Genomic DNA, 26,487 nt, shown 5'->3' with positions numbered 1-26,487 from the left:
TGGAAAGTGCTAAGGTTAAGGAGGTGCAATAAAACAAGTCTAGAGGGAAGTGCTTTGCTGAATCAGGGTTAACAGAGAGTTTTGCTGCCTCAGCCTTCTTCAGACTCATAATTTCTCACAGCTCCATTTACCTTGTTGAACTGGTTTTTGTGTGTGCTTGCCTGGATGGGTTTCTGAGTTTTGCTCACTTTCCAACTCAGCTTTGGAGGCAGGAGCTTGAGGATGAGATTAACAAACTCCTCCAAATATGTGGAACTCTTGAAACCCTGTGCATTAGGGTTGTAGCCCTTGCTTTACAGCACCAACACACACATCTGTGGTGTGGCTGGCTCCTTGCCTACTGCTGGGGAAAGACACAAGAGAATCAAGCCCTTGGCAGGTTTGTGTAGGGTTTGGGATTGCCAGAACACGAGCAGCTCCGCAGGTGTGCAGCCTCTGGCTCTCTGTGGAGGCAGCCGGGAGATGCAAGGCAGAAGGGCGCTGACAGCCAGAGGGGCTCAGGGGTCAGGGATTGTTCTACCCGGCTGGGGCAGCCGAGCCTTTGTGGAACACAGTCCTTGCCTCCCGACCCGGCGCAGAAGTGTCCTTTGCAAATGAAAGGCCACCCACGGCTCCCTCGGGCTGGGAAACACAATATCCACTGGACCCTTTTCTCCCCCTCAGTGGCAATAAATGGCAGCAGTAAGATGGATTTCTTGTCAGCAGAGCTGGGAGAGCACATGGTAAATTAAGGACAGCAGCGACTCTTGAAGAGCGAAGGTAAAGGGGTGTGTCTGTTTAAAAACCTGATGCAGTGCAGTGCTATGAGGTGTTTTGAACAGTGTGGTAAGGGCATGAATTTGACCTATTTCTGTGTATAACAAATAACATGCTTTACTCTACAGCAAATGTATTTCAGGAAAGCTCACTGACCATGTCTTTATTCTAATGATTTTACTATTGCTTGGCATGTGTTCCTTCTTCATTGGTACTCCATGCTTGATTAATTGTTTCACAATGCCACGAGCTTTTGGCATTTGTCCCACAAACTTAATGAATTATCATACCTTTGTTAGGATAATGTCATGTTCTGTTTTTTTCTGGAGTTAAGGGATGCCGCATTCCCTTCCTGAACCAATACCTAGGTACGGCCAGCACTGTTAGTGGTGATCAAAGAGATACCCATCTTCCTTCTACAGGCCCTGCTGTAGATGCTGTAGGTAATTTTTGTGGCAATGTATCAGTATCTGCACCTTATCCAGAAATAATGTTGCTTCATGCTTGAAACTTCTGGGTCTTTTTTTCTTTCTTTTTTCTTTTTTTTTCCTTTCTTTTTTTTTTTTTTTTTTTTTTTCCTTCCTTTTTTTTTTTTTTTTTTTTTTTCCTTCCTTTTTTTTTTTTTTTTTTTTTTTCCTGTTGAAATATCCTTCTGGTCGACATGTCCAGATACAAGTAGGTCTATAAGCAGGTGAGAGGGGACTTAAAAGAAACATAATGTACCCACAGCCTGTGCTTTACCACTGATGCCTGAGGCTGGTAGCTGGCCTTTTCAGGAGTTCAGAATTAAGTAACAATGGCATCCAGGCTGCCTGCACGCCTTAGTTTGTTTTTGGTTTTTTTTTTGTTTTTTTTTTGTTTTTTTTTTTTTTTTTTTTTTTTTTTTTTTTTTTTTTTTTTTTTTTTGTTGGATTTGCATTTCTGTGAAGTGTTTAAATCACAAGTTTCATCTCTGGAGAACTCCATTCTCATCCAAAGCATAGGTAGACATGAATGGATCTTCAAATATTATATACAGCTTAAATACCCTGTGGAATGATAATCACCTGTAGGAAGCCTTTCTGGATAGGTTTTTAAGACAGACAGCTCAATGGTGCATTCTGAGCTTATGATGAGCTGAAGAGCACAAAGAGCTTATTTTATTGATTTTTTTTGTTTGCATTTTACTTAAGGGAGACATTTTCCTTCATTTGCAATACATCTTACAAAGACAATGTAATAAAAGAGGACACTTGCATCCCTGATTAGTGAATAGAACCAGGTGAGAAAAGGTGATTTTGGAAACAAACATGAGGGAGGAGTCAACAGGTGACAGGACATACTGTGACAGAAAGCTTTCTTTGGAGAAACGCTGATTTGTCAGAAGTACAAGTGCTTTTGAAGGAGGGCAGGTAGAAGACTGCTAGAAACTTTGGGTGAAAGCAAGCAATTTTTTCTTCCTGGAGAAAGCTCAGCTGTTGTGGAAAATCTAGAGAATTTTTTTTTTCTGCCTGAATTATTTTGTTCTGCCTGAAAGAGCTGATATGAATTTTATTTAATCTTCGAGGAGATCGCTCAGACTCGAGAGTCCCATAAAGGTTATCTGGAATAGGAAAACAATCAAGTACAAACCCTCCTTCTGGTATCTGCCAAGTACTTTGACACAAGTTGTGTTTTAAACCAGAAAAGTAGGAGGAACGTAATGTTGTTGCAGTGTCCGTAGAAACCTCAGCCACACACAGTTGTGGAGAAAAGTTGAAGGGATCTTGGATGAATGTTTTTTGCCTGCTGAATGCTTAGTTAATTCCTAGTTAAGAGCAGCTGCAGGAGTAGTTTGTGTCTATAATTGTGCCAAGAAACACCCAGAGCAAAGGACAGGTATTGCTGCTTTCCGAGCGCGTCTGCAAACCGCGGCCAGGACCAGAGCCCAGCAGAAGCTGCATAACCAGCTCCATCTGCGCACAACAAACCTTTCCCCAAAGGTTTCCTAGCCTGCAATTCCAGCTCTGGCTTCAGCAGCGCGCTCAGGACTTCCCTTGCCGCATCCGCGCGGGCACCTGGGATGCGTGCCTGCAGCTGGCCGTGCGCTCCTTTCGAAGATTTGGAAACCCCCGACATGTTGAAAAATTCGTGTCGTTTTATTCTGTCCTTCTAAAACCAAAACCCCGCCATACTAATAATGATAATTATAATAATAATAATAATAATAAATAAACCCTAAACAAACCAGCAGGTAACTGAAGCAGACCCGCAGGAGCACCCGTGGGGCGGTGGCGGAGGGCACGGGCCGGGCCGGGCCGGGCCGGGCCGGGCCGGGCCGGGGCTGCTCCTCAGCCGGCCCCTGCCCTTTCGCCCCGCTCGCCGCAGGCAGCGCCTCACGAGGGGTCCGGGCCGGGCCCGGCCCTCCCGCCGCCCGCCCGGGCAGAGGCCGGGCCGTACCACGAGCGCTCGGCCGGGCAGGGGGAGGCGGCGGGGCGGGGCGGGCCCCCCTCCCTGCCGGCGGCCGGGGGAGGGCCGGGCGCCCGGATGTCGATCAAAATGAGCGAGCCCCAGCCCTGCGCTGGCCGCCCGGGCGGGGGGAGCCGCAGCGCGGCGGCACCGGGCTCCGGCGGGGAGGCGGCCGGCACATGGGCCCGCGGGCTTTGGCAGCGGGGTAGAGCCTGGACAGCTGCGGACGGAGCTCATGGATAGAGGACGTTTGGCAGGATAACCCCGCGATGGCTGCCCAGTCGAGGTACGGCACTAAATAACTTTGGTCGCGCCCGGTGCATCTCGCTTAGAGCTGGGTTTGTGATGCCCTGGCTCCTGCCCGGGCTCGGTTGGCTGTGGGGTTTTACCCCGAGCCCCCGGAGGGTTTTGTCCTTGCGTTTTGTTCACCGCCGTGCCCGTTCCCTCTTCCCAGCGTAAACTTTCTTCCAGCAGGAAAAACAAAGTCTTAATTGCTCCCCGTCAAATCTTTCCCAGTCCAACAAGTTAAAAGCGCCTTGAAACTGATTTCCTTTTTCTCCCCCGTGGGCTTGTCTGTTTGAAAGCTCTTTGATTCTCTTCTCCCCTCCAGCCTTGTGTGGCGTTTGTTTGTCTCCGTTGGCCCGTGCCAGCCGGGCGTGAGCGGGTCTGTGTCCCGGCTTACAGCCCCGCTTCCAGAGGCGGGCAGGGGCTCTGCTCGGCCGGGCTGCAGGGCTGGGGCAGCAGGTTGTGTCTGCTGGGTAGCTGCGAGCATAGGAAATGGTTACAGCAGGGAAGAGTACGGAAATTAGTTACTTAGTTGCTGTCGGTGAGCAAAATTCAAGCGAAAACACCGATCTTGGGTAAATACTTTTCAGCTGTGGTTTTAAAGAAGCAGCGTTTTGCCCGCTCTCGGGGGAGTTGGGGAGCGTCCTGCCTGAAGTTAATTTCACACTCAGCATGGGGGTGGCAGCTTTTCTTAAGCAGTAGTACTTGATGGAGCAGTGCTATTTAAGGTACCTGTTAAGTGCCTTTTAGCGTTTACGATGCCTTAATGGGCATTTCAGAAATGCCAAAGAGAGAAATTCCCTTTTGCTCTTTAGTCCCACACCAAACAGCCACCCTGCTCCCCTTTCCTGCAGGCAGGAAAAAAAAACCAAAAACGGTGATGTATCCTACACATAAGTTTGGCACTCAAGGTGCATTTTCACAGTGGTGCTTTTCTGCAGGTTTGAAGCCAAGAGCTGGCTTTAAATTACAAACTGGAGAAGGACAGAGCCCTGCGGTTTGGGGAAGCAGGGGAAGATTGATTGCTTGGTTAACAGCTGAGCTCTTCTCCAGCTTCCATGGCCTACTCTCCCAATACTGGGAGCATTTTGCATAAAGAGTACTTAACAAAAAGGTAAAGACTGAGTTCCTAACATCTTTTTTTTCCTCCCTTTGTATCATCCCTTTGCATGATTTACTGGCCTGCATTATCAGCGCTGCTGTAATAGGACCACATGCTGGATGCAGCATAAATCCTAGGGATGCTGGCTGGCCCTGGAGCTTGGCTTGGCTCCAAGGCCAGGGACATGCCTGGTGTCTCAGAGGTCGCACAGCCATTCTGCTGGGTGGCAGGAGGCCACGTGGGAGCCGGGTCCCAGCACTAGCCCCCAGCTGCAGCCGGCCGGCCAAGAAAGGGCAGAGTGGTGCTGGGGCCAGTGAGCCCACATCCCTGACCCGAAGGGTGAACGGCGCACAGAATCAGGTGTTTCAGGCTGAGAGGCCCAGACTGAAGGCAGGAAAATGGTCCAAGGGCTGGGACCGTGGGGCTGAATTCTTCAGGGCAGGTGGAGGGACTGTGCCCTACACCTGCTATTTGAGACAGACATGGGGACAAGACATGCACCTGCCATTCTGTACCCTCCTTCCTTCTCCATCCTGTGTGTTGGCTTTTGCTTTTGTCAGGATACTGTGAGGTGCTCAAGCTGTAAAACTGTGTCAGAGCATTTCAGCACAGCGAGTACAGAGGTTACTCTGTACGCCTGAAGATCAGTGTTAAGATCTCTGATTATTACTTGTTTTAAGACATTTAAAGAAAATAGGAGTGCATATGAGCAGCGGAAATGAGTCTGTAGGAGAGGTTGCATTTGCCAGAAGGCCTGTCATGTTTCCCTTTCAGTAGCATAGATCTGCAGAGGTATTCATCCCATTTTAAAAATATGTGCTTTGTGGGTGTGTAGAAGCTTTTATTCAGTAGTAAAGGATAAGTTGATATTCACAGTAAATAATTAGAACTCTGCTGCATGGGACTGAGAAGCCACATGTCTCCAGAATTCGTTTTGCCAAAACATATCAGAGGGTTTACTCTGCAAGGTAGCTGACAAAAGAAATGACTGAGCTTTCTGTGTTTATTTGTGCTTTGCAAAAAAAATACAGGCAATTTTTGCAAGCTCAGTAAATTACTGATGAGGTGTTGTGATATTGAGCTCAGTAGTGGTTTGTGTATCACTCTGTACGAGGCCTTCAGGTGCTCCTCCATCTGCTCACGTTTTCTATTTCTCACATGCTGTTTGCTTTAGCTAGTGAAAGTGATGTGACATAGGGGAAGATGCTTGTTTGGAAACAAAAAAATTCAGCATCCTTTCTTCACCTTCAGCGCTGTGATTCTCAGCAGCTCACCTGGCATTTGGGCTTCACAGTTTTGAAGGGTGGAAAGGTAGGGAAAACGAGGGGATGAAACCTACCTGTTGCTGCTCCTTAGCATTTTAAAAACTGTAGTGGTGATAACTGAGGAACTGATGTGCTAATGGATGCCACAGCATTCTTTAAAATCCTGATCTTAAGAAATGCTTGCCGGGCGAGTTGGGCATGGTTTGGTTTCAGCTCTTTGAGAATGATCAGCTTCTCCCACTAGCTGCTGCAAGTAGCTTACATCTGGATATATTTGGTGGAGAAACCATCCTCCAGTTAGCTTTTTTTTTGTGTATAATGTGCCGTTATGGGGTTTTTTTAAGTTGCTCGCTGAGCCGTTGGTTTGCAGTTGTAGCTTTCTATGTGCTCGCTTCTGGAGTGCACAGATGATCTGATGCCTGTGGTGTCCCCAGGCAACAGGGCTTGTGTCAGGTTTTTATGATATGTTCAGCAGCTTGCGAGCAGGAGCAGAACTGATCTGAATAAGGACAAATTTAGTGTCTTGTCGACTGTGGTGTGATGTTCATCATGTGCCATTCAGCTGCTCTGGGAATACGGCAGGGCTCTTGGGAGGAGTGTGGGACAGACTGACAGAGCTCATCTCATTTCTGCTTCTTTCTTCATTAAAATATCTGCTGTGCTGCAGCAATTGCAAGCTAAGGGTCTTTAGATGAATATCTGCCTTTTTTTTTTTTTTAAGATGCAGGCTGCTTTTCTCAGGCTGCTTGTGGTCATTTTAAATTGTCTGTAGAAGCTGTCAGTCACACTTGTTTACAGTAAGAGGATAAACAAAATACTTTGTTGTTTTGGATGCTAAGAGTTTTGCTAAGTGTTTGAAAAACACTTGTTTTTCAGTGTGGTCATGGTTAGCATCATTTCTGGTGTGCAGAATGAATGCATTTTCCAAATCTTTGTACATAGGTGAATACAGTACACAGTCAGAGCAACATGAAACCTGAGTGTTGTGCTGTCATCCCTGCTGGGCTTATACTGCTCTTTCTCCTGAGCCAGCCCTGCAGGGAAGGGTAATGATGGACAGCAGCCTGGGAAACCCTCTGTTTCCACCCCCTAAAGCCAAGTTGTACCAGCTAAACCCAGAAGAGTCTTGAGAGAAGACTGTACTGCCTATTCTGGTAGAAAAAAAAGGTGATCCTTTGCAGAAATAAAATGTGGCTTTATCTATATTTAAAACACAGTACATTTTGAGGGGAGTAGTGCTGAGGCTTTTCCCTGAGGAGAAGCTATGTTGAGTGATGCAGCTTTAGTTTATTCCTTGTAATTTCACAGCTTTCCAGGCCAGATGTAAAGATACTTTTCATAACTTGTTTGTTTCATGGGTCCTGTTGATACAGGCAAATGTTGGTTATTCTGGGGTCCAGTCAAGGATGGAGATCAAGAAGGGCTGAAACAATATGTTGTTGGAGTTTACTAGTCTATTGAAAGCTAAAACATCCCATGAAACCCTGTTGGTTTTGCTTGCTACTAGCCCTGCCTAGAAATACAGACCTGTTTTCTCCAGAACCAGATGTCTGGATGATCTATGGCATGTTCTGTGGGCTGCTGAGGATTTTCAGTTTGCAGTTCCTTATTGCCTGGACTTTCTGAGTGTGGAGTTGCTCTGAGGCAGACCTGCAGCTGAAATGCTCCCACACAGAAGACAGAGATGCTCACAGGGAAGTGGATTTTTCAGGTTGGTTTGGTTTTTTCAGCAGTGAGTATTCCAATTTGCAATAGGCCATTGAAAACTTTGACATATATTTGTCATGGTATACTTGAGCTGGTATACAAGGGAATGTTTCCTTAGGTCATGTTATTTTCCTGTGTCTGAGTCTGTGTTACAAAGAGAGGCCTCTTCTCACAGCTTTTTATGAGAAAATCATTTGCTAGTATAACTGCAAGATGCAGCATGAAGAGCAGGAAACAAGCTTTTAATGAGGTGCATAATTCTCCTCAGCACTTTTCTTTTGAGAGGAACCATAGTGAATGATACATGAAGCTTTTAAATGCCTTTAAAATATAATAGAAAAGGTATCTCCTTAAAGTTATGTGGGATTGCTACAATGACATTGTTTTCCATGAGGTGGAGGGCAGTGGAGTGAGGAAGAGCTCTCCACAGAGTGCAGGGTGTCATCCTGGGGACTGGCTTTGGTGCTGAGTGGTTGGAAGTGCAGAGTTTGCTTACCTGATATGACAAAAGACTTACTGTAGAGATGCATGAGCCTCAAAAAAAAAATAGATAAAGTACTTTTTCTGTTCAGTCTTGAACGCAGCCTGGAGCTTTTTTTCCCCCGTGGTATGTTATAGTGGAAAATGTACTGGCTATTTTATGTTTTGCAATTTTGGCTGCTGCAGTTCATCTGTGTCCATGATAAAAAAGAGAAGAGTGTGGGACTGGCTGGGGCAATTATCACTCCCGAGTGAGGTGTTCCCATAGTAGATTAAGATAGAGCTGCCTCTCCAGCAGAATGCTTTTGTGGGGAACAGACAGGAGCTGCTGCGTGTGCTAGGAGAAGATTTTCCACAGTTGCCTATTCATAGACAATTCAGGGAAGTGAAGTTGAATTCTCTATCAGTACAGAATCAAGCAGCTGTGGAAAGTGGTGAGAGGTAGAATTCTTGTAGCCCATCTTCCCTCTAGCTGTGGTGCCTGCTGTGTGCAGAGCCAGCCCCCAGCTCAGCTCTTCTGCTGCTGAGGTGCAGAAGTTGTTGATCACCTTATTGAACTGCATGGCATTGTAAAAAGTGCATTTCTTTTGGTGCCTTATCCTTGTATAGGAAGGGGGAGGTGGCAAGCGGGGAGAAAGAGCAGGTGTGTGGGCACAAAACTGCATTTGAGAAGTGCTCTGTTCCTGTTAATGCTTCAGAATTGTCAAGCTGAGGTATCTAGGCACACTTGATTAGGCAGTCTTCGTCACAAATGCTTCAGGAATATGTTTGTCTTCTGGATTAGTTTAGGCTTAGATATTGTTTGTAGAATTGTCATTTTCAGTTGTTCTGAGTGTTTATTGTACTAGCAAACTAAAGTTTTCCTTTACTGTTGTTTTTGCAATGTTACATCAGGTTAAGAGAAATAATGTCCCTGCTGTAATTTTTAGAGAAAGTTCAACAAGCAAATTGTTAATGGTTAACCTCAGAGACAACAGCAAAACTAATTTTCAGAACTGCAAGAACTGTGGGTTTCATTTTGTACATGCAAATAAAAAAAAAAAAAAGAAGCAACAAAAACCAACCCCCAAAACACATAAAAGAATAACAAATAACAAAAACACCTCTAGTTCAACCAAAACCTGAGTAAGAAGTATTTTAAAAAGAAACAAAAGAGGAAATTCTTGAGCATATGCTAGTATTTTTATTCCATATATCTTTGCTTCTTAGGATAGTGTATAAGCTGTAAGCAGCAAGTGATGTATTCAGCAGTGTGTGATCAGCTCCTTCATGGCACGGTGTTTAGCAGGTGGTGTGTGCATGTGGGGTGTGTGAGAAGCTCCAGTGCACGTGCCTCCTCCCTGAGCTGAGCTGTGGGCGCTGCATTTTGCAATGCAGGTGTCTGCTTGCATCTGAAATGGAAAGGAATTATTAAAATGTGGAGCAGTAAAGGGGTATTTACTTCTCTGGAGAACTGGAGACGTGATAAGAAATTGCTTTTGGTTTTTTGTTCTTCTGCAGTTTGTAAGGTTTTGCTTAAAAAGATATTACTGGCATAATTAATCTTTTCAAGCACAGCTCAGAAACTCTCCCTCGTAACTGGTATGCAGCTATTTCTCAATACTCCTCTCCCCCCCTGCCCCTGTAGGCTATTTTGGAAAAATCATCCTAATCTGAAGGCAGAGAATATTCTGGCAGTTTGGAAATGCTTTGGTGACGTGCTTCTCTTTTCCCTGTCCCCACAGCCCTCAAAAGAACGAGCTGTTCTAGGAAAAATTGTTTTCTTGATGTCAGTAAACCTGTGGCTCTGCTGAGAACAGGCTGTCAGTCTAGAGACCTATTTCTTCTTAGCTTTACTAAAATAACACATGCTAACAGAAAAAGAGCCTGGCCTGTCCCTCTGTGCTGCAGAGCAGGGAGCTTTGCTTGGATTTTTAGAAGACTCCCTTAGAATTCTTAGCCACTACCTGGAAGCTGCCATGTGTGTCTGTCTGTCTGTCACTGCAGGCCTTCTTTACTGTGAAAGTGCTGGCACAGCTGAAAGGCAGCAAATGCACTGCAGAGGTGAGATAACTGTGTTGGCCCAAGTGTGAGCTCTGTGATACTGGTGAAGAAGGCTGCTTTTTCTGGCATATGGCTTCTGGGAGGATGGCTATGGGATGGTGGGTGCAAGCTGTGTTAGCCAAAGAGCTCTTTTGGGCCAGCGTCTCCCTTCTTTGCTGAGATCTGCAGCTCCCTTGCAGCAGAGTGGCCAGGTTTATCCAGCAGTTAACTTTTAATTGGTCATTGGCTTGATTTTGGGTTTCTGATTTAATGCGTGATATTCTGGAACTTTCATTCTGGAAGCAAGATGAACAAGTGCCTTAATATTTAAAGGGAATGTGATCACTTTGCTGAGGTTTTGGAACACCGTAGGTGATCTTTATCTGTTTGCAAACCCCTATCCATTTTACATGGACTGGCTTCAGCAAGCTAATAATAGGCTCTCTTTGCTTAGCTGTGTTTGTGGTCCTTCATAGAGGGAATGCCTAGTTCTGTGTAATGCACTACAGGGGTAAAAAAACCTACTAGTCCTAGAGCATAGGAAAATTCTCTGTAACCACCCATATTGGGGAGAGAGAAAAATAGGTAAAATCATGTGCTGTTCTTTGAGAAGGTCTAATCTGCTTTTAGAAGCACTGTAATAATGAGATCTATTATTCAGAGACCTGGGGTACTTCTGCCATTGCAGAAGTTGATTTGTATGATGAGGAATTGAGAACAATAGACCTAAATAACTTCCTAAATTGGCTGGGAAAATTCAGTAACTCAGTGTTTTACATATGAAAAAAGGCTTGGTCATTTAGTGAATTAAGTGGCACAAAGCTTTCCCTTGCTCTCTATTTACTTGTAATAAAAATGAAGAGTTTAGCCAAGGATGGGAGAAGAAAAAACATTAGCAGCTTCCGTGTAGAATTTCCCTCTGAAGATGCCTTTAACTATTTGCTGTTGTTCCCTCCTCCTTCCAAACCAGTTCCAAACTCTTAGTGGGCTGGTGAGATGACTTCAGCCTTGGTTTTGGTTCCAAGTAAGCAAGCCCCCAAGTGGAGTTTCTGTACCTACCTGAGCATGTCACTGATGAGTATTGCTGTTGTTTGGTGGCATGGTGCACTGACAGTGCAGCTCTGCACGTGTAGGACCACAGTGGAGAAAAACAGATGGATGAAATTGCCAGTCTGCAGAAATTGATAACATTAAAACTTGGCTCCCAAGCTGGTTCTTCCATTACTTAAAAATGTGAATTGGTCTGGTTCTTAATGATTTGGAGAGGGTGTTTTCTTTTCAACTCAGTTAAGTAAACTGGATGAACTGACCAACAGTAAATAGGTTTCTTGCATTACACATCCCTTCTTGCTGCATGTTTGGAGTGACAGAGAGAATTTATGTGCAGGGAACCAACCTATTGCTGTTTCTTCCTCTTGCAGTATAGACAGCTGATGTAGTGTAGCACTGTGTTTCACAGCCAGAACCTCCTTTCTGTAATTCTTGAATAAATGAAAGCAGTTTGTAATTATTGCACAATCTGGTAATTGCAACCAAAACCTTCCTGGGATCTGGTTTGGCAACTGTATTGGTGTGTGTTGATGTTTTGCAATTTGAACAACTTCTGAGAGAATTTATTGTGAAAACTGAGGAGCTGTGCATATTAAACAAACCCTACCAAAACACCCCAAATCAAAGATGGTAACCATACACACACAGAACTCCCCATCCTGTAATGCTTATAAAGCCCGACGCAGTCTGGGTTAATTTTTAAATCTAATGAACATTCAGTTGACATTCTGTTTAGGCTGAACATTGACCAAATACAATGGTTTCAGTTCTTAGCTAGAACTGACTTTGGTGTCTGTGCTGTACTTAGTTGTAAAGAGACACGTATGGAGCTCACGGTGTCTCAGCCAAGGGTCCTGTTTTCAGTACTGTTTCCACTCAGCTCCCTTAAGAGTGCTTATTCCTGTATCTTTCTGATTTGGCCATCATTTGTGCTAGTCAAAACAGTAGAAAGTAGGAGAAAATGTCCTATTTTCAGCTATAGCAGGAGAAAACATTGAAATCCTGTTTGAAATCCTGTCCCCATGAAAAAGTCTGATAGAAATGCCATATAAAAGATGGTATTATGAAGAAAGCTCTCTTCTGTGTCCCAACCCCATCTGCTGGGCAATTTCTTCTTCACTTCCCTGTTCCTTTGTTTATCGATTAAGCATCAAGTTAATGGTTTCCTTTTGTAAAAATTGCTTCCTTGAAAATGGGCCATCTCCTCCCTCGCAGCCTAATTACTGAAAAGTACAGATGATATTGATATAAGCTGTGTTTACTTTAATGTAACAACTTGAAAGGCTGTTTGTGTACAGTAATCTGCCAAGTGAATAATGGTTTGATTTTACTTGTTCAATATTTCTTTCTTTCCCCTGGAGAGGGGGAGGTCTGAACAACCAGTAGCAGTTGCTGAGGTTAATAAGATGCATTTAAAAGGTCTTTAATTAAGCCATGCAGTTTTCTTAGAAGGCCCTTGAACTATTCTTTCACCCCTTCCTCTTCTGTTTCACGTGGGTGAGTGCAAATAAGATGGGAGTGCAAGGGAGGTGCAGGCACTTACTAGATACAGATCTAGGATCCAGCTTACACACAGCAGAGTCTCAATGGAAAGTAGGAAACCAGAGGAGAATTGAAATGGTTTGTGTGAGTTCAGCTGGCCAAGGGTGTGCTGAAAGCTGAGGCAGTGGTGAGAATTGATGTGCCAGGGCTCAGCAGGGTGAACACACAAGGTGTTGTTACAGCTGCTGCTCCAAATTTTATTGGTTCCTCTGGGTTTTTCTGTGCTGTCCTCATTTGGGGCCAAATTGTAGCCTTCAGCTTGTACACTGGGTTCCAGCTGGTCTACTCCTTCCATATCATTTGAGACACTTAAACTGTGTATTATAAGGCAATGTTGTACTTTAGTGAAAAGAGGAATTTATGCTAGTATCTAATTTTCTAGTTTCTTTTGGCTTTTAAGTTTTCAAGTCCACTTGAAAAGGATGTTCCTGATAAAGAGCTCTGCTTGAGCTTGTGCTCAAAAAGAATTCTCGACCTGGAGCTTTTACACAGAGAATGGGTTTTGCATGTGTATAAACAAGTGCTCAAAATGGATTCCTGATTCACAGCTTGAAACTGAGGAGTGACAGAAAAAGAGATGTAGAAAAGGGAGGGATGTTAACCATACAATTTCCTGTGTTCTTTCTCTGTTGTATGCATTACTACAAGAACCACATTTCTAAGCAGGGCTGTTAAGTGAAAAAAATGGGGAGTTAAGGCACAATTTGCTAGTTGGGAAGGATACTAAGAGCTGTTCTGAGGATTAATGGAAGTTTCAATAAGAATAGAAAAATGTGTAAATAGTGAGACTCTTTCCTTACTCCCTTTTTTCAACTGGCTTCCAGAAATATTTATGGCAAGTTTTACTTTGCAGAATTTTTTTCTTTTTTTCAGCCCGTGTTTAGTCACTGTGGTAATCAAGAAATTGGGCAAGATGGAAAAGTTACTGAATGTGTTAAAAAGTGTGTGTGGAGAATGTTATCCCGTGGTTCCAAATTACTATGATCAACTGGCATTTTCTTGAAAATACCTAGCTTTCTATAGATGGCTTGGCTGGATGTTACCTGGGTTATGTGAGGTGCCAGCTGCTGTTGGGGGTGTTATTCATTCTGTTTGTGGATGTTTCATTCAGTGAATTTCGGGGCCAGCAAGAGAGTATAGAGAGATGAAGCAATCCTGAGTCAGCGCATCCCTGTGACGATGCAGGAAGCTGTCTGCTTGGATACGGGTTGTTCAAGGGGCTTTCTGTGCTTGGCACTGAGTGTAGCTCTGGGCAGGCAGTCAGGGGGTGAGGAAAAGTCCAGCAGCCTGCATGTAAAAATGTAAAACCTTCTCCAGGGGTTTGGTGCAGTGGTTCCTGTAGGGCATCCGCCCTGTTCCTCGGTGAGCAGAGCACACACCTCCTGCCTCATCCTGAGGGCAGGGAGTGACTGTTGTTGGGAACATGCGTGGGAGGGAAGGGTTGAGGAACCCCGGGGAGAGGCAGTGCTGATTCGTTCTCCTCCCAAGTCTGTTGCTGCCATGGTGTTGAGGACAGGAACTCATTGGCTGTTGCCATGAAAATACTCGTAAGGCCAGAGGCCTGGAAGAGCGTTATCAGAGAAGGTGGTGTATTCCCTGGAAGGTGCCCTGAGTCACCTGAGTGGACAGAATGCTGGATGTGCCTGGTGAAACTCCTTATGTGTATTTCTGAGACGCTTAAGTGTGATTTTCCAGCCTTGGTCACAAGCTTGGTGTGAAATCGCCACAGTCATTGCCTGGGCAGATGTGACTTCCTTTGGCTGTCAGGTTTTGCTCCTTGAAGAGGTGGTCAGTTTTTATGGAAGCAGAGCTGCCTTGACAATTTTTGCTCTGCTCTTAGAGGCACAAGAAATGATGCTGTGTTTACAGAGGAATGCACCACTCCCAGGTGTCCTGCCAGGTACTCTTCCCCAGTTCCACCCGATCTCTTGGCAGGAGTCACTCCTCTAATTGCTTACGCCACACTGGCCCATCTGCAGTTGTGCCGCCTGTCCTGTCCCTGGTTTTGGGATACTACCTAAGAGGAGGGTCTCTGTGGACCCATGAGCACCTCTGCCCATCCTGGGCTGCTTCACAGGGCTCTGACTGACAGGCATCAGCTCATAAGGCTCTTGCTGTTGCATGAAGTTGTTTGCTCAATTGTTTAACAAAGTGCTTTTAATGGAAACATAAAACCGGATAGAAATACAAAGCCTAATGGAATAATCTCTTAATTGCAGTGCTGTAAATGACTATTCAGCACATGATTACTGTACTTCCAGGGGGAACAGCGAGGAGGAAAGAATATTGAATGAAAGACACTAAACACTTCAGCTGCTAAGAATGATGATTTATTGCCAATCTGAGCATTGGGCTAAGCAGGGCAAATAAACTGACAATAGTAAGTGCTTTTGGAGGTAGAAATTGCCTCATTCAGGGGATTCACTGTGTGCAACATGTAAATTCTACCAGGATAAGAGCACAAAGACTGATTAATTAATAGTGGCGAGATACTCATGCATGCAGTGTCCTTAGGCAACCCAGAAAAAGTATTAATCAGCACATTGCCCAATTATTGGCAGATAACTCCTGGTATGTAGTAGTTTGCTACTTCAGCTAGAAAATACATTGTCCCTCTGCCTCCCTGTAAAAATCATGGGATTGCTGTGTTACGTGATTCACAAAAAATACCTCATGTTTTCAGGCAGCCAAGGAGATGTGCTCAGAGGCACGTTGACGTTATCATGTCAATGATAATGCCTTTCAAGATACATTAGTCCTTAGAGAAACTGTGTCCATCCTTCGAATATCTCACCTGGGTTAGGCAGCAGCAGGTGGAACAACTGTTAGCTGGGTATTGAGCTGGCTGTTGATTTGGTGTACAGCTGTGTGCTTTCCAGAATAGGGCATGGTAAGCAGGGAACACGTTCTCCAGGAGCACTCAGGTACTGCTCAGGGAGGCCAGGTAAGTGTTTTGGAATTGGCCTTGCTGGCTCCCAGCAGCACTCCCCTTTCCCAAGATGTAGTTCCTGGATTCCCGGTGCTGCCTTAGGCAAGGATGCCTGACTTCACCTTCCTGCAGAAGCCCCTGTGCCGCTCAAGCCTTTCCTGGCACGTCTGGGACGTGCCCGGTGCCTGCTGGGCTCTGCCAGGCACACACAGATGCACACCCAGCACCAGGCTTGCAGCAGGCAGCTCCGAGATTGCCAGTGTTTGCAGTGGCCTCGGCAGTGCCAAAGCCGTGCTGCTGTCCCGTGGGAACGGGAGCTGGCTGTTGGTTTGGTGCGAGCCAGAGGGTGAAGTTCCCACTGCCTGCACGCAAGTGTGGCTAATGATGGTGGAGCTGAGCACTTGCTGGTTTCTCAGCCTGCTTCCAGTACCAAGGGAAAATAGGTGCTTTTTAAACAGAGGTGCAGGTGATGTGGTGAAAACATGGCTTGTGTTTGTTTTGGTGTGGGTTTTTTAATTGTTGTTGTTTTGGTTTGTATTTTTGGTTTTGAATTGGAAAAACAGAAGTATGTTGAATAATTGTGTACAGAATTGAAATGGGAAATTATTTGTAGCCAGTTTATTATTATTCTTTAAAGGGATAGCTTTTTGCAGTTGCTAAAAGCAACAGCTTATGTAAACGTTCTTTAAAAGCAGGAAAAATGAAAGATAAGATACTTCAGAGTGTATTTTGGAGAAGTATATGCTTTGCAGTGTGCATTAGGCATGCATCAGTACCTGCCTAATGCACCCTGTCATGGATTATTGCTCTTGCTTAGATTGAACACTTGCCAAGTTCTTTCAGAATGACAATGAGCTGCTTTGTTCAGGCTGATGATTCGATTGCAGTTTGAAACTCCAGCACAGAGAGGTAGTTGGCTACAGAGCATGTGCACCTCTTAATAAAATGGAAAAACAGAAACCATAGGAAAGCTAGCAGGCCCTTCTGTGTATAGATGAAAAAAACTAGAAAATACTTCTGGAATAATTAGAATCTGGCAGAGAATGCAGGAAAGGTTTTTAAATAGGCTTTTCAGCATATAAACAGATCTTTTCAACAAACATTGCTAATCTTGCTATGCTTCTACGTAGTCCTTGCTATGCAGATAAGACTTGTCCAACCTGTTTCTTAGTAAATGCTGTTATGTAAGTGAAAAACTCAAAAGGATAGGAAACCTTTCTTTCATGCATTATGTGTTTGCTGCTAATTCCTATGAAAGTATGAAAGAATTAATCTCTTTCATGTTTTTTAACTTTTCTGAATCTCAATTTAGTTACAGTACTATCCTGTTCTTAGCATGTTAGATTTGATTCACTCAGTTGTTTGGGATGGATTTACAGTAAGAATGTTTCACAAGAAATGTTACCAAGTTGCTCTTGTGTTCAATAGGTTGCAGGGAATTAAAGATTCAGGTGGCAGAGTTGCACATATCTATATTTCTGAGGCAGTTTCAAATGCTCATATTTGCAGGTTTTGCTTTTGATATGCTTCACAGCAAATTAAACCACTGATAGCATTTGATGTGGGGTTAATTCTTTGAACAGCTTCAGGTTTGCAGTCGGGAAAGGAGCAATTCTCAGGCTGATGTTACATTTTACACGCTGGGCTTTGAGCTGCATTGAGCTGTCAGCTCCAGGAGCCTGTGTTGGCCCTCAGCTGGGATGGTCACAGAGGGAGGAAAGGAGGACTGTGCAGGAAATCTGAGGTGAAAGACTCTTGGGCTCTGCAGAAGTCTCACTGCCAGCCCTCTCAAGCTGACAGCATTTACAAGCTGGATGAAGTCAAGTCTTTAAGAAACGGGGGTTTGGGGATGGCTGAAGGGAACCAAGCTAAGCTGAGCTGTGTGTGAAGTGAGAATGTGGCAGTACGTGTACGTTGTGGCACCTGTGGACCACATGGCAGAGTGACTGATGGAATAGGAGCTGCTTGTCAGAGCAGGGACAAGGTCAGCTGATAGCAGGCTCCTGGGGAAAAACCAGTGATATATTCACTTGGCCAGATGTGCAGGGATGGTAGCTGTGTGAGAAGAAGTGTTGTGTGAGAAGGGGTTTCAAATGCACACCCGTCAAGCAGCTGGTCACTAAACATTTCGGGTTTTCTTCTATGAACTGTGTATCTTGTTGAAATTCCTTTTTTACTGTGGTGGAAAACAGTAATGTTTGGGGTTTTTTAGTGGCATTTAGGAAATTCTATAAAATCAATGAACAAAAGAGGGATTATTCAATTCCACTTGAATAATTTTAATGTAGTCCTAAAATAGAAAATTTACTGCATTTAACTTTCTGCACATGCAGTAAGCATTTCAGTAGCCTCACAAAGAACTAAGGTAGTAAAATAGATTGTAAGATTTGAATCTTTGATTTAACTTGAAAAATTATTTCACATAGAAAATTAAACATTAGTTTTCTGAAATTTAACAGCTGATATCACCTGGATTGTTATTTTTCTTCTTTTACATTGCTGTAACTTGCTTTTTATCTTAAGACCTTTTAGCTGAGAGTTCTTTCAAAGCTTTATCATTTTTATGAGGACACTGGAGAAACTGTAAGTGGGTTGGAGAGAAACCATCGGGCTTTGTTTGACTTTTGTGCTACATGAGGAATAAAATATTTGGATATCGGGTGGGAAGAAACAGTATGTCTAAGCAAGCATGGCTTAATTTCCTATAACCACTAAGGTGGAAATGTTGCAATTGTGTGGAAAAATGAATTAAAATAGGTCTGGGAAATTAATATGTAAGGTAAAAATGCTTTTTCTTGATCCCTTAATTATTTGGTTCCTTTTCAGATAGTACTAGTTTGCAACAGCCTTTTTACCTGATCTCTCATGGTTTACCAGTAAAGAACATTGTTTTAGAGCATACTTTAAAGAAATAGAAACCTGATTTCATTTTTACATTTTGCTTTTTGTGCATTACTACTGCAAACGCACAGTTCTCTTGCTGCCTTTAAACGTATTGATGTTATTGAACAGCAAGAACAGCAAAAGGTGTATTTCAAGGCAAAAGCAAATGAACAGGTAGGATAGGTTTTATATAAGGTAGAATGTAGGTTGTACCCTATGCATTTTCCCAGGCAAGCCTACAAAAGTTCATCCCAGGTGTTGGATTTCTGCCATTGAGATGAGGAATTCAGAGGCAGATGGGTACAGTGGGAGATTTCATGCACCACTTCACTGAAGAAAGCCTTCAGACTGCTCGGGCAGCAGCTGATAACCACTTCTGAATATTCAAGTATGCCTTGTCAGCGTTAGAGACACTGATATTTTGCTAGTGGTGGGTGAGTTAATAAAATATCACCATCCTGCCTCTGTTTCCACTGGGGAACACCTTCTCCCCGTGCTGGGCAGTTGTGCACAAATATTCATGCTCTGAAAGGATTGCTGCTCACCCTGCTCCTGTGCTCATGCAGCTGATTCAAAGAGCCCTGCCAGAAAGATTTGGCTTAGAGGTAACAGCTGAAGCCGGGCACTGAAGTGCAGAGTGCTGGAGGATCTGGCCAGGCTTAATAGAACTTGAGATTTGGCACTCTTCCACCGATTTTACTTCAGTCACATAATTTTCCTGAGCTGGGGTTTGTAAGACAGTGAGTTAAATTTGTTTACCTGTGTCAGGCTGCCTTAAACAATCAGGAGAAATGCATGATGTTTTTTATTGTAATAAAGATAATCAAGAGGAAGAAGCACTGTGGGAGGGAGTAATGCTGCAGGGCAGTCCATTCCCAAGTAGTGAGAGGTGTTCCAGGTGCTGTTAATCCTGGTGGAGAGCAGAGCGTGTCAAGCTGAGTCTCTAATAGGTCTACTCACCTTAATTTTTCTTGCTGCCTGCCTACTACCTGAACACTGACTTAACCCAAATTGCCACTGTGCTGCTCTGGCATGGCCACGTGTGAGTTCAAGTCTACACGCTCAGTTCACGGCAGTTGCCAAGTGCTTTAGCTCTGTTTTCATTAAGGGAAAAATCCAGCTGGCAGCAAGCCTCAGGTGCTGCAGAGGCAGGGAAGGTGCCGCTGGAGCAGTTGTGCAACAGCGGCTGGGGCACAGGCTGGTGACCCTGCTGTGCCAGCATCCCTGTGCTTGCCCTGTGGCAAGTCGGGAATAATGCCAGCTTGCATTTTGTGGATGAGAGACTCCGTGACTGCAGTTGACTTTTAAATCCATAAAAATGGGAAAAGGTCACTTCTGAGAAAATCGTGGGTGAGTCAAAGTCCCCTCTCGGTTGGAGCAGGATCTGCTCAGCAGGGAATGCCGATTCTCCATGGAAGCGAATTCTCAGACAAAGGCAGGATGTAGCACGCTGTCAGAGGGATCTGGGCGTACCAGCTGAGCCTGACCAGCCCTGGGTCCTCTCTGCGAGGAGGCACTTGGGGCTGGGTGAAAATGTTTGCTCAGCTGTGCAACAGAGTAGTGTAGATGAGTTAGAGGCAAATTGATGCTTCCCCTTTTGATACAGAGAGTAAAGTTTAGAATAACTTACTTTTCACTGTCGCCTCTGCAAAATAAACCCATTGGAGCAGCTGTTTTATCTGTATCCTGACAAAGGTAACTTTTTTGATCCTTGCTGATGAGGTGAGAAGAGACATGGATGGGCTCCTCTTGTCTGCAAATGCTGCTCAAGTTCAGTCTTGTCACGGTTGGGTCACCGCAATCAAGGCTGCCTGGTGTGCAGCTATGAGAGGGCTCTTAAAATCTGGGGAACTCGTCCCGGACTCAGGTCCCATCCGAGGCTGCACTTCCAGAGCTGCTCCATCAGCTGCAGCCAAGGCGCCAGCAGCTTGGATTCTTTCTTGCATACCCGATCCCTGAAATAGCACGGGAGTTGCAGATCTTTACTCACCTACCCACAAAGACACGCATGCCTTCGGGGCTGAATGGCAGTCGGACCACTCACGTGGCTTGAGGAAATCCTGCGATGTGTGCCTGAGCCTGCCGCGTACAGAACGCCTTGCAGAGGCGAAGCGGTCAGGATTTTTCATTGCACATACCCGGTGATTTAAATTTTTCACATTTCCTGCTTTGCCTGCCACATCCAGAACAAACAAAGCCTTAAATTCATCAACTCCTTGTCTGCTTTCCTTGTAATTACACTTCACACAATCACACCTTCTTAAAAAGCTCTTCTAATATATTTGCATTTAAATGGAGAATGACAGCTTTCGTGTTCCCCGTCTAACTTATAATTAACACGTTTTCTGACTGTTCTATTAACGTCACCTACATGGGGAGAGGCTGAAAGACTGGGTTACTTTAGAGACTGCATATTCTGCAGCATCACAAGTGCAGATGCTGCCTCTTGGTTTGTTCAGGTCTTCGGCTATGGCACCATAGTTATGTGCTGTGTAATTGTCACATGTTTTTCAGATTTCCTAAGCTGCTGTTGTACATGGCAGTTTATGACTAAATAATAGATTTTAAACATTTCAGGGTGTGGGGGAAAGTCCAAGTCATAAACTTTTTACTTGTTTACCTTTCTTGAATAGGCACAAAAAAAGGTTGTTACTGTCAGTTATTTGCATCTTTTGACAAATCTGCTTTTTTCTCTTTTGAGACTTCAGTGGATCGTGGACCACAGGTTGAGAAATCTTGGTGTGTTTTTAAGTGCATAGCCATTTGCACTGGGGTTTAAGTTCAGTCTATGAAGGATCTGTCATGTTTGAAGAACATCTGAGAGTTCCCAGTTCCTGAAAAAGTCCTGGGCGCTGCAGGGGCTCAGTTCTTAGGAAAAGATCAGGCTTACCCCTGGGAACTGCTTGATGATCAAAGGCCTATTGATGCTGAAAGGAAGCAAAAGCTTTTAATGGCTGAGTAATGAATATAATTTTTAACTTGGCAACAGTGGGAGGAAACAAATAAGTAAGAATTTGAACCCAAAGATTACCATAGGAGAGGCTGAGTGAGAAGATGATTAATGTTACAAAAGTAGAACTGTTTTTTTGGTTTTTTTTTTTTTTTTTTTTTCTGGCAAAGGCCAACTTAGCTTCTACTTAAGCAAAGTGGCAGCTCCCTTCTGCCTGCCACAACATCCCAGCCTTCTCTGCTTCAATTTTTTTTTTTTTTTTTTTGTAACCTAGAGGACTCTGTGTTTAAAACATAAAAAGAGGTGTATTCAGAATCATTTTTCCATATGCTTTGAAGGAAGGGTTGCAGCAGTGCCGCATTTTCTTGGAATGCTTTTTTTGTCCAAAAATATTTGACAGGAGGTTTCTTATAGTCATTGTAGATAAACAGGTGGGCTGTGAGGCCTTGATCTCTTGCTCAGTGGGTCTGATGCTCCTGTCATATAGTCAGTGAACAGGTCTGGATAGATGTGATGAGTTGAAGGAGCTAGAGGAAGCAAAGTCTTGAAAAGCTAATTCCAATTCATGTCACTTCAGTGTGAAGATATGTATTTTTGGGAAGCATGTGCCAAAGCTGATTGATGATGATGGTGCAGAAAATTACTGACTAAATGTACCATCTGTTGTACTTCTACCCTATGTTTTTCTCTTGTTCAAACTGTGTATTTTTCTGAGAAAGTGTTTGATGTGAAACAGAACACAAAAGATTCAGCAAGTTACAACTTGTCAATATCTCCATAAAGGAAAGGAAGCAAAGGTTGGGACAGGGAGTTTTTGGTGCTGTTTGGTATTAGCTGTAGTGTTGTCCTTCCATCTGCTTGTTTTGCAGTTACTGTCAGGCTGTGTAGGTGATACCAGTGTGAGAGCTGAGCACAGCTGTGATGCTCAATAGCTTTCTATGCCATGACTTTATCCACGTTTCTTTTCAGGCTGATGGCCTGATGAATGAAACTGCATATTTAATCTTTGCAGATGTGATCTTGGCTCTATAAATTGTGGCAATTATTCTGTGGAGATTTTAATAGGAAACAAGCAGGGGTGCTGCAGCAAGACTGTTGTGATGCATCCTTGTGATCTCTGTTTAATTGTTTTCTCGGGGATGATGTGTCTTACCTTAAGCAAAAATACATCTCTCAGTCATGATCAGCATTTTCTCACATTAAAAAAAGAATCAATGTTAATGACAAAACAGCTTCAATAAATTTGTGTTTTCCTGCAGTTGTACTAAAATGAAATGTTGTGTCTCAGTGTTTCAGAGGAAGAGGTTCTGCATGTTAAGAGGGAAGTGAGTGTTTTCTGTGTGTTTGCTTTTTAACGTTTTTCTGCCTTCCTTCCTTGCTTCTGGATAATTCCTTTTGGGAGCCAGTACTAGATCTTATTACAATTAAAGCAGATTTTTATTTTCATTTCATTTTCACTTGGAGAACACACGGGACAGAAGAGGCAGAATTTCTTCCTGCTCCAGCCTATTTTTTGAAAATGTTGTCATGGTCTGGATTGTCACATATCAGCATTTGAACCTATGTAGTAAGGGCTGGCATGTCACTGAGAGCAGCCTCAGAGCACGTCGGTATTTTATGGCTTCTGTTACAGACCCAAGTCTGGATGATGTTGTGAGTCAGGGTGTGTGCTTTGCTGAGCTTCCTGAACCAAATCCTTATTATGGGAGCCAGTGTAGTGCCTTCACCTTGGGCTGCTTTGAGCCCAGCAGAATTCTACTGTTTCAGTCTGTATCAAAGCACTATTTGGGTTTTTTTGGGGTGGGGGTGATTTGTGCATATATCCCCTAAGTCCCAGCCTCCCCTGTGCTTGGTGCGTTGGTGCCAAGCCTCGAGGTCCAATTTCCCAAAGCATTTCTGCAAACCAGTAAGGAACAACTTGGGGTGGTTTTGAGCTTTTTCTTGAGTTCTCATTCTAGGAAAATCGGAGTATCAAAGCCGGGAGTCTGAAGAGGTTCATGAAGAGCAGGAGTTGGGGTTCTCCCCGCAGCTTTGGCAGCAGCGGGGCTGGGGCTGTGCGTGCACGAGGGCCGCCTTGCCGGAGCCTGGCAGACGGTGTCTCCGCATGGGTTTCCGTGCTGGCGCCTGGCAGGACATGGAGACCTCCTCTCCTCTTGGCACGGGGCCACGCAGGGCCTGAGCTTTCTGCTTAGCTTCCTGACACTTGACCTTAGGGAGCTGCCATGTGAGTTACAGCATAGCCCAGGTTTTCAGAAAGTTTTCATGACATCTATATGATAAAATAGAATTGGAAGTGTTTTTAGCTCTTGTCTTCAGGCAGTTAAAGGTCGTGTCTGCAGCTTAGAGAAGGGAAGGCTGCTGCTCTCGACTGCTTTGTTAAATAAGTAGCTACTTAATGTTTTTGCCCCTTAGACTTCTGCTTTTGAAACTGTAGCTCCTTCTGTTCAATGAAGTTGGAGGAAAACTCGGAATGAAAATTACATTGACCCGATTCAGACCGGGAGGCAGAGGGTGGATGGTGATCCCGAGCGGCAAAGGGGAGGGGAGTGACCCCTGGCCTGGCTGCAGGGCCGGTTGGCTGTGCACGGCCAGCAGCCCGAGCCACTGTACCCCATGAGGGTGTTGAAGATTGAGCAGTGCCCGGTGCTCCCGTACGTGTGTGAGCACCCGTGTGTGCTGTGAGGTTCCTGAGCAGGCACCTTTGTCTCCTCTTAAACCTTCAGGAACTGGCACTATGGCAGACAGGCAGTGTCCCTGCCCTTCCCCTCTACCCCCGCCCCCCTTCCCCCCTGCACACTCTTTAGAAAGAATTTATTGCTGGGAAGAGAGCTTGGGGTCAAGGAAGGTTCAGGGAAAGAAAAGGCCTTCAGAGGTATTACAGCTGCTGTCTTTGCAGCAAGCAGCACGCAAGTTGTTTTACATTCAATGTCAGGGTACATACAGGAAACATAGCTACTTCTCATCATAAATATTATTGTTGTGAGAGACTCAAGTGGTTTAGGGTTTTCCTTTTGTTTGAATGTGATCAGAACCTCTGAGCAAAACAACTTGGTTACTCTGAGTTTGGGTGCTTGCCAGCCTAGAAATAGAAGGACATCCATAGTCCACATGGATGCAAGCACAGTGTTTTGGTAAAAAGTCATTTTCAGGGTCATAATATATGGCCTGCCTTTTTGTGAAAAAACACATTCACTAAAAAAAAAAAAACACATTTGCAAGCATACCATTTTAGATAGTAAATCTAGCCAATATTGCTTCTAGTTTACCTTATAATTTTTCCTAAGTTTTTGTGTTCTGCAGCTGGTGTTTCCCACACCTGACTGCACAAAGCTTTTCTGGCACACACAGTGCAACTCCCCAACTATCTGCTTATAGATAGGAAATTGCTGACATGCAAAAATTACATCATATGTACAGGGGAAATGTTCCATTATACAGTTTATTACAGAAGGATTGTATCTATTTACTGAAGCAGAGTCAGTGATTCCTGCTTTCTTCTTTTTTCTTTTATGAACGTTTAAAGTTGTTTGCAGGAGTAGGGTACATAGCTATTACTGGACTCTTCTGTTTTGCTATATTTGGAAACAGTTTGACACTAGCAAAGTTGGAAACTATGCTAAACGTGCACAGTGTAACCCCTGAATATGTTTTTCTGCCTTAGTGGTACAAGTACATCCTTACTTCAGTTCCGTATATAGAAATTTGCCATCTGTCAGCATCATTTTCCAGAGCTCCCATTGCATTAGGAAACCCCCTCTGCAGCAGTCAGACCTCTTGGTTAGCTGCTACAGCAAAGCCAGTCCTCTGCCTCTCCTCTGTTGATGATTAAACTTTCAGTAGGTGGCTATTGGTGTAACATTTCGGAAGATTTCACTGGTAGGGAGGACAAGGCTCTTCCCTTGCAAAGTGGGCACTTGAGAATTTGCAAGTATGAAGAGCAATATAGGAATTGTATGTATACAGTAGACTGTGCAGTAGAGTAGAAATAGGGCAGGAGAGAAATGCCTGCATGCTTTTCCATCCCCAGTGTCTATAAAGATTAGAGCAAGAGATTCCCTTGTTTTGCAGTAGAATTTCACAGGCAAGGTGCAGTTTAAAGGATCTGGCTTTCCATGAAATCTTTCTGCTGTGCATGTGACGCAGGTTTATTGGTACTTTGTTGTGGGGCTGCTGGAGTTGAGTGCATGCAGATGTCATTGAGGAGGAACAGGGGATTTGACCTGCTGTTTTCTGAGTTTCTGAGACCTTTCTAAACATGTTTGCATTGCTTTAAATGCAACTGCATGGGTTTCCTGGTGAGCAGCTTTCAAGCCTGTTTATTGCCAAGTAGCATTGCCTTGTTTTTTGTCAAGTAGGCAAAGTTCCTTCTTTGAAAGTGACAATATCTTCAACATAATGGATTCTCTTTTACTCCTGGGTGAAGAGTTGGGGTGGAAGTCTGAGGAATAAGAATGTTGGTTTTTCACAGTTATTGTTGCAAATGGACTTGCCAGCTGGTGTGCTTGTCACCCCCACTGACTGCTCCTCAATTTGTTTCACAATGAAATGGATGGATAGCTTTTTCTTCCCACTGTTACTGAAGGGTGGTGTCAGGAGTAGAAGTCACTGAGAAGGATGCATATACCTTGTGTGCCACATTACTGTGTTATGCAGCAAATTCTTGATGTAACTGATTTGTCAGCTGTAACTATCCCATGGATTTCAAAGTTACTTTCATTCTGGTTGTATGCCATTGTCTGAAGCCAGGGTTTCTGTACAGAGTAGATACTTGTTGATAACACTGGTGTACCATGTTAATCATCCTTCCTTTCTCTCCTTCCTAAAGCTTGTGCAATGAGGACAGAAACTTGCTGCGGATTCGAGAGAAAGAGAGACGGAGTCAGGAGGTTCTGGAAGACAAAAAACAGTTCTCTGAGAAAACTCCCCTCTTTGCAGAACCCTACAAGGTAATGTTACGGGGGGTTGGGAGGGGAAGAGAGGAGCAAAGAGGGTTGGGATGGAAGAGGAGAGCTGTGCTTTGCCGAGGGTGTAGCAGACTTGAGCATGATAAATACAAACACAGCATCTTCCCATTTGTTTTAATTTCAAT

The 26,487-nt window shown here is 44.2% G+C and overlaps 1 protein-coding gene and 1 long non-coding RNA gene across 7 annotated transcripts in view; one reads left to right on the top strand and one right to left on the bottom strand.

The window, feature by feature from the left end:
* The first annotated feature begins 3,239 nt into the window (after window positions 1-3,239).
* The window catches only part of AFF1 (AF4/FMR2 family member 1), a 76,375-nt gene continuing 53,127 nt past the window's right edge, over window positions 3,240-26,487 (top strand). For 4 of the 6 annotated variants that reach the window (XM_041489207.1, XM_041489206.1, XM_041489205.1 and 1 more), the window contains exons 1-2: window positions 3,241-3,469; window positions 26,224-26,344. In XM_041489207.1, coding sequence (XP_041345141.1) covers window positions 3,453-3,469; window positions 26,224-26,344 — 138 coding nt within the window. In that variant the 5' untranslated portion in view covers window positions 3,241-3,452. Of the gene's footprint in view, window positions 3,470-26,223; window positions 26,345-26,487 lie in introns of all 6 variants that reach the window. The other 2 variants (XM_041489209.1, XM_041489210.1) reach the window with 1 other exon arrangement.
* Window positions 9,183-11,238, bottom strand: LOC121365218. The gene is made up of 2 exons (XR_005956972.1): window positions 11,104-11,238; window positions 9,183-9,413 (listed from the first exon to the last, which is right to left on the bottom strand). It is a non-coding gene; the product is annotated as an uncharacterized LOC121365218 (long non-coding RNA).

Source organism: Pyrgilauda ruficollis, unplaced genomic scaffold (genome assembly GCF_017590135.1).
Source record: "Pyrgilauda ruficollis isolate IOZ18807 unplaced genomic scaffold, ASM1759013v1 scaffold91, whole genome shotgun sequence".
In the NCBI taxonomy this organism is placed as follows: domain Eukaryota; kingdom Metazoa; phylum Chordata; class Aves; order Passeriformes; family Passeridae; genus Pyrgilauda; species Pyrgilauda ruficollis.
The sequence above is the reverse complement of the archived record's forward strand: the minus strand, read 5'-3'. Positions and strand labels throughout refer to the sequence as shown.